This window comes from Lucilia sericata, unplaced genomic scaffold (genome assembly GCF_015586225.1).
Source record: "Lucilia sericata isolate MDLA Ls3-8-SP2 unplaced genomic scaffold, ASM1558622v1 Contig000206F_arrow, whole genome shotgun sequence".
NCBI classification, from domain to species: Eukaryota; Metazoa; Arthropoda; class Insecta; order Diptera; family Calliphoridae; genus Lucilia; species Lucilia sericata.
The window spans coordinates 506-8,422 of record NW_023994234.1 but is presented as its reverse complement, the minus strand read 5'-3'; the positions used below and the strand labels follow the sequence as shown (position 1 = coordinate 8,422).

Here is a 7,917-nt window from a genome sequence, read left to right as displayed (position 1 = left end):
TTAACCAAAGTGTTTGCCAAAGAAGGGTTTAAAACCGCCTAAACCTAAACCATGTAGACCACCAAAGCCGAAACCACCGAGACCACCGAAGCCCTTGAAACCCAATCCGAGGCCACCGAATTTACCACCCAATCCACCGAGACCACCAAGTCCACCCAAACCTAAACCACGTGCACTTCTTTCAGACTCTGCGGTAGCATCAACAGTTGACTTATCAGCATCTTCGACATCTAACAAAGTCAGGGGAACAGCAGCTACAATAGATTCTTCAGGATTGTCGGTGGAAGCAGGTAAATCGGCTTTAATGTATTCTGGCAATAAAACAGCAACTTGATGATGTGGTTCTTCAATTGGCAAAGATTGGATCTCCACTAAAGAACAGCCGATAAGAAGGAAAATTGAGCACAATTGTAAAAATTTCATGTTGACTTTTAAGTTTTTTTCTTTTTTCGTTATAAAATCGTTAATTCTCTAGATGCGACTGAACTATCGTAAATCCACAAGATACTTGAATACCCAAGAAAGCTGCCTATAGCTTTTTATACCAAAATGTCTTTTGCTGTTTGTTGTTCTCGCAAAATTTGCTCGAAAATATTTTTGTAATTGTCGCCTTGTGAATTTTTGTATTTGTGTGGGTGTAGTATGTACTTGACTATTCCCGATTAGTATTAATTTTTTCCCATGAAAATTCATAGTTCTCTCTCTTTGTTATCTCTTGACCGTGTTGTTTGCCCACATGTGCTTTAGGTGTTAATCAGGTGTTTAAACAAATTAAATCAAATTTAGTTAGATTTTGAGTTATTTAGCTGGAGGCCTAAAACTTGCCAAACTTTCGTTAAATACAATTTAACACCCAACAAATTTCGTTGAGTTTAACGAAAAAGTCATTGATGTTATTACTATGTTTGGCATTTAAATTGTGTACAATTGTTTGCCCTTTACATATGGTATGATCCTATTGCTATCATTGAAATTTCAGTTTTTGGCCAATTTGTTAGCCAAATGATATTGCCGCTCTATTTACTTCGTCGATTCCTTTACTTTTAGCTTAAAAACCCAGTCAGTAGATCAATTCATAAACTATAGTGCTACCTATAAATTCGGCTTTGAGGTCAACAAATTTTCTTATTTTTTTTAATAAATTTTGTTCATAACTACTTTTTGGTATTACATCACAAATTTACCCCAAGATAACTGGCGCTCATTCATTTTTTTATTAACTAGATACTTAATGAATATACTAAGTATTTATTTAAGTTATTAGTGAATATGATTATCGATCAATTTGATCTGTAATACATGTATGTGTATGGAATGAGTATAAGTAATTATTCATGTGAAAAAGCCTCTTATATTTTTGAATGAATATTAGATTTGAACTTGAAAACTCGCTGATTACTACAGTCCACAGTACATTGGCATTGAGATTTTTTTTAAATACTTTTGTAAATAAAGAAATTCGTAAAAAAATTGATCTAGATTTATGATAAAATAAATTCTCGATAAAACTTAAAATAGCAAGAAAATTTAATATTAGTTTTATTACTTTCGCAGATGGTTGGTGAAAATAAATTGCAAAAAAGTTCTTTAAGTTTATTGACACCAATAAAGTATTATCATTTGTATATCAATTGTTGGTTATTAAAATAAAAATATTAAGATCAATAAAACTGAAACAGATCAAAGATTTTCTAAAAATCTAATATTTAAAGAATATACGAAAGAAGTTGCCTAAGTATGAAAAACTTGCATAAAACTTTCTATATGATAGTTAACTAAAAGCTTCCTACAGGAAGCATTCTAAAAGAAAACAAGTAAGAAATTACAGTCGGGCGAGGCCGACCATATAATACCCTACACCTTTGACAAAAATATAATGTGATTTAGTTGCCATAATAAAGCATTTAAGTTGAATTGTACCTTACCTTAGATATACATACTTAAGCGTTTATTGTTGAATAAAATTGTGGACATTTAAGTGAAATTTTGATGGGAGATTTTCATAGGGGCTAGGGTCATATGAGAACCTATTATTATGGAATTCGTGAGGGTCATCAAGTCTGGTATACAACTTGGTTTTTGCAGCTTTTTGTCGAGATATGAGTATATTAAACATAATTATGAACTTAAAAGCCCTATTCGGCGGGTTCAGTTGTATGGTGACTAGGTGAAATAATAGACCGATGTAAACCATTTTCAACAGGCTTCATATACGGTACCATAAAAGATCATGTGCCATTTCATTGAATTATCTCCAAAATTGCGACCTGTAGTTTGATTACAAGGATTACAAGCCCTATTGGGGGTTCAGTTATATGGGGGCTAGGTGAAATAATGGACCGATCTTAACCATTTTCAATAGACTTCGTCCCTGGGACAATAGAAGATCATGGACCAAAGTTCATTGAATTATCTTCAAAATTGCGACCTGTAGTTTGATTACAAGGTTTACATGGACGGACGGACAGACGGACGGACATAGCTAAATCGACTCAGAAAATGATTCTGAGCCGATTAGTATACTTTAAGGTGGGTATAGGACCAATATTATTGTGCGTTACAAACATCAGCACAAACCCAATATACCATCTCCACTAAAGTGGGTAGTGTATAACTACTCTAGGTTAAGATAAGGAGAACCACACAAGTTTGTTAATTTACGAGAGCAATTAGCTGATCCATTTCATTTTAGTTTAATTGATTCTTTAATGACCAGTTCAGTTAAGCTTAATTTGGTCCTTAAAGCGCATTCTCCAATACTAAGAACTTACACATTGGCTCAGTGCCCAGCAAAAAATCTGAAATTTTTGGTAATAGCCAGTAGTTACTTCATACATTACTTGGTAATGAGTGTTCATTATCATCCACATTATTTTATTTAGCTGAATAGGTTATTACTGGTAAAGAACAAAACAATTTGGATTTGTTATGGCTCAATTGTCTAGGTCGTTTATTTAACAAACAGGGGGTTCGTGGTTCGACCCCTGCTGGATACTGTTTATTTTTTTTCAAAATGACATTCATTTATATATTTTTGTAAAATGCCGTTCTCAAAATTACAAAAAGCAACATGTTAATGGAGCATCGAGTAAGCGGCTGGAGTGAGAAACACAGAAAACAACTGAATGCCTGGGTTCAAATCCCGGCCGAGAATTTTTTTATTTTTTGTTTTCTACATACAAAGTCGGCCCAAAATAACTAGCTATCACATAACATATTTGTAGGTTTATTTGTAACTAGTTATTTTGGAAAGTTTTTGTAATCAAATTAGTAACCATTTATTAATTTGTTTAAGGTAGGTACATATTATTTGAACCTCGTCGAACAAAAATAATTAGTTATTCACCCCAAAAGTAATTAGTTTCCACGTGATTCCAATATTACTTTCTAGATTACTAGGTAATGAAAATTTTTGCTGGGTGGTTCTTCGAGTCCTAATATAGTTATTGCAACAACTCTATTTACTCTCCCCAACTCTATATAATCTCTACAGCAGCATGACTATGTATATTATTTATGGGTCACCAGACAATAGATATTTATGTATATATTTTTCAGAATTGATCTATCCATTTTAGTTTATAATCGAAATATCGTGATCTTTATAAGGAAAAGAGAACATATCAACTGTCCAAAAGTGGGTGGTAGAACTCTGACTTATCACTTAGCTATTATCTGTCTTTTTACTACGGAAGTGATGGATGGATTTGACGGATGTGTGATGGTGTAGCGATGAACGATATGTTAGACTACGGTCTAGCAATAGGAGAAGGATGACGTGGTGCAAGGTCGTCACTGCCCTTTCTTTAATTTATTGGCCACCACCTGGGAATATTATATTCCCCGCGGACCAAAAAACTGAAAAATAACAAGTGAGAGTGTTATATTCGGCTGTGCCGAATATAACATATACCCACCATCAAACCGTATGCCTTAAAAGGATATTACTCATCAAATTAACTGAAGAGGGCCTTATATTAGAGATAGGGTTAATAATTTACCGTTTTTCATAAAATTATTTTAGACCAATTTTGGTTCATACAAAACATCTTTACATCGAATATCACTTCCCGACACTTTCCGCATGAAATTCGGTAGGAAGATTTACGTTCCTATAAACGTTCACGTATTTTTAAGTCAGAAAAAATCGTTAAAGTAATTTTCTTATGGACCGATCCTCAATACATTAGGTAGAGAGGTTTTAACTCGTATAAAAAATATGTAGTTAGTTAGTTTGAAAGGAGGATGTATATACATCAAATCCGAAGAAATACACCTAGGCCTCTGTCGGGCCTGTTGTGCGCTCCTTAACCAGTGCCTCAGGTGGGAATCGAACCCACCACCTCCGGTCTACCAGACTAGAACACTAACCACTAACCTATATGTATGTGTGTCGAATTTAATTGCTTTTCTGTATTCTGTATTTTTAAGCCAGTAGTTATCGTTTAAGTAATTTTTTGAAGGGCACCTTATATGGGGTCAATTATGGACCGATCCACATAAAGTGTGATTGAGAGATTTTTGCATCATTGAAACTTATGTGTGTCGAATTTCATCACTATACACGTATTTTTAAGCCAGTAATGAGCGTTAAAGTCATATTCTGAAAGGGACCTTATATGGGTGGTAGGGTCAATTATGGACCGATCAACATAAAATTAGGTAAACAAGCTTTTGATCATAAGAGACTTACTTATGTCAAATTTCATTGTTATACTAGTATTTTTAAGCCAGTAATGAGTGTTAAACCAAATTTCTGAAGGAGTCTTATATGGAGGGTAGGGTAAATTATGAACCAATCCTCATAAAATTTTGAAGGGAAATTTTGGATCAAATGAAACTTATTTGTGTCGAATTTCATCGCTATATTCGTACTTTTGAAACAGATATGCCCATTAAAGCTGTTTATCGGGGGTCCACTTGAGTTAGGGGCTATACGAAAACGTGGACCGATGTTGCCCATTTTCAATATCAAACAAACCTTACCTATAGAAAATATTTGTGGAAAATTTCAATCCTTTATCTCGTTCCGTTCGGACTATATCGTGCTTTCAACAGACGGACGGACGGACAGACGGACAGACATGGCCAGATCGCCTTAGAATTTAATAAGGACCCAGAATATATATATATATATATATATATATATATATATATACTTTTGTGGGTCTATGACCAATATTTCGATGTGTTACAAACGGAATGACAAAATCAATATACCCCCCATCTTTTTGATGGTGGGTATAAAAAGATGAAATTTATGGTGCAGGGCCTAAATAACCCAGTACCGGTGGCAAGTTTATCTACTCGTGAGTCACATGTGGTCGTCATTCTGCAATCGTGAGCAAAATGCTACTACGGAGGTGGGTACCTTGGCCTCCATGGCGGATAATGTGTCAAGTGTACATCATGCTAATGGCAAAAATATAGGGGTGAAAGAGAAGGATGTACTCGGAGAGAGCTCTAAACTACCTCAGCCTTTAAATATAGTCCTCACGACTCTGAATCCTCAGTTGATGATAATAACAACACCATTATAGCAAATCCCAAAAACGATGAAGTAGAGCATATTGTGAAAGAGGTGACTGATAGCATAGCTAAACTACCTATTACTAAAAAAAGACTATCTGACGCACAAAGGAGGAAGTTGAAAAAGATTAAAGTTAGTCAATCCAACGACACTCCAAAGGAAAAATTGGACTCTCTCACAAGATCTGAGGCAAAGAGGATCAGGTCTCCCAAGGAGTTGACAACTGAGAATTAACCTAATGGGAAAAAGAGCTCCCCATTTCTACTACACAGTCGAAGCCAAGCCATACTACACTCAAAGGAACCTCAAGCCAGAAGGGTGACAACGCCAAGATAGATATTCCGAAGACGACCACGTCAGCGAAATCAATCTCGAAGGTACGGGTATTTCAAAAGAATCTCCGAAAAGCGATGAAGTAGAGGCTAGACAATGGAAAAGGAAAAGAGCCGCCATCTTACGCCAAAGTTGCCAAAAGAAGACACCGGGACGATATCTGCTATGCAGTTTACGATGCCGGTTATCCGACAGGCAAAATTCCAATAGACCAACAGAGTAGAAGACCTGGTCAACAATAAGTTTCAAATGGCAACAACCAATAGAGAGCGTGAGCTGCGAGTTCAGCATGGGCGTGTTGATGATGTTGATGAGGTTGGCATCTCACCAATGTGTTGGCACCCTTAAGAACATAGTGGAAAGTATCCCTCCTCCGTAGCTTTGTAAATGCTAATTTTGCCTTGGAGAGCGTGGCATCGATATTGTCTTTAATGTCTTCGTCTGGTGTTATTTGGCTGCCAATTTTTTTTGACTTACTTATACAATTAACTTGTGGCCAAGGAGCAGATTACTAGGGTGCGGGACGTTTACTTCCACGGATTTAGTCTTACCCACGTTAATCCCCAATTGATACTTTTCAGCAATTGACCTTAAGCTGTTTATTTTACTTAGCATACGATTCTGATTGGAGAAAATCAATGCAATACCTTAGATCAGACAACTATATTTGGTTTCACAACGATACTTAAGCGGAGTAACTTGTCCACCATAAATATAAGAAGGGAAAGTAGAAATCTCTGCCGAAGACCTGCCCTCGAGAATGTGCCATTATGGAGAATTCTACACTGGAACGCGGTGTACTGTGCACTTTATAGATTGGCAATTTTGACGGGTACTCCTTTTCCCATCGTAAGGAAACTCTAAAAAAACACTTTAGAAAATATTCTAAATGAAAATTGTATGCCACAAAATAGATATTATGATTGAAACTAAAAGAAAACTTTTATTAAAAAAATTTCAAGTCAAATTTTTAATTAAACACTATTTTATTAATACTTGTATTTTTCTAAAATAAATCTTAAATTTAAGTAAATTACTAAAAGTCACATAATTCTTATTTAATTCTACTTAAATATTTATCACTTCACATTTTTTCTTATATACTATTTCCACAGCTGTTCAATCTTATCCACAAAACAATCTCTTTAAACCAAACCATAACGGTGACGGGCATTCAATTTCTGCCTTCTACGGTTCATGCGCTTCTGCATATTGTTGTTATATTTTCCATTATGAACAAATCCTGTTGGATTCGAATACCAGTTATTGTAAATATCATTGGCAAAATTACCCCGAGATGAACGTCGTTTACCAAATCCACCATAATTTTGTATGGGAAAATCATCATCTGCTACATCTATAGAGTTATGTTCGAAGGAGTTTGTTCTATAAAGACGAGGTTTCCTAATAGTATCCTTAACAAAGCTTCGAGACCATGCAATTGGATCTAAACTAGCATCGTAGTTGCTGTGATGTGTGCCCCAGGAATATGGTGTGGCAAGTACAAGTTGCATCATTAAAAATGTATTGAAAATTATTTCAATTATTCTTTTGAAATGCATTTTAAGGTTTTTTATTTTAATCTTTTTTGAAAGGTATAAGTTTGTGCGTACGTGCGTACGTTTGAATGTTCAGTTGAGTACTGTTGCACTTTGAACTTTACTTGAGGTCTCTTATAGTTGGGATTGACGTGACCGGTTTTGTAAAGGTGCATATGCAACAGGGTTTATTTTTACTATTTACTATTGTTTTTGTTGTTGTTTTCTGGTTGATAGTGATGTTGCTGGTGGCTCTGTTAATGTTGTTGTTTTTTATGGTGTTTGCATGTGTGTCCTCTTGTATTTGTTGTTTATTTAATATTTTTTGTTATTTTGTTTGCTGTGAGTTAAATATTGGTTTGTCTTGATTAAAATAGCGATTTACCTGGGGCTTAGGATTGCCATTGTTTTAAAAATTTGAATTATGCTGTTAGTAGTGTCTGGCCGAAGATTCGGCCAAAATTTTTGTCGAAATCGAACATATAGTAAAGTTTCCCCAATTAAGATCGTGTTATC

General features: G+C 35.1%; 2 protein-coding genes across 2 annotated transcripts; both read right to left on the bottom strand.

The window, feature by feature from the left end:
* LOC119602021 (co-chaperone protein p23-1) lies at positions 1-423 on the bottom strand. The gene has a single exon (XM_037953343.1). The coding sequence runs from the start codon at positions 421-423 to the stop codon at positions 1-3; it is 423 nt and encodes a 140-aa protein (XP_037809271.1).
* Positions 424-6,981: 6,558 nt separating this feature from the next.
* Positions 6,982-7,425, bottom strand: LOC119602014. Its single transcript, XM_037953334.1, has one exon. The coding sequence runs from the start codon at positions 7,423-7,425 to the stop codon at positions 7,009-7,011; it is 417 nt and encodes a 138-aa protein (XP_037809262.1). The 3' UTR covers positions 6,982-7,008.
* Between the last annotated feature and the right edge of the window lie 492 nt (positions 7,426-7,917).

Bases quoted from the DNA above. Each gene is read 5' to 3' on its own strand.
- LOC119602021 (XM_037953343.1), bottom strand. From the start codon at position 423: ATGAAATTTTTACAATTGTGCTCAATTTTCCTTCTTATCGGCTGTTCT.
- LOC119602014 (XM_037953334.1), bottom strand. From the start codon at position 7,425: ATGCATTTCAAAAGAATAATTGAAATAATTTTCAATACATTTTTAATG.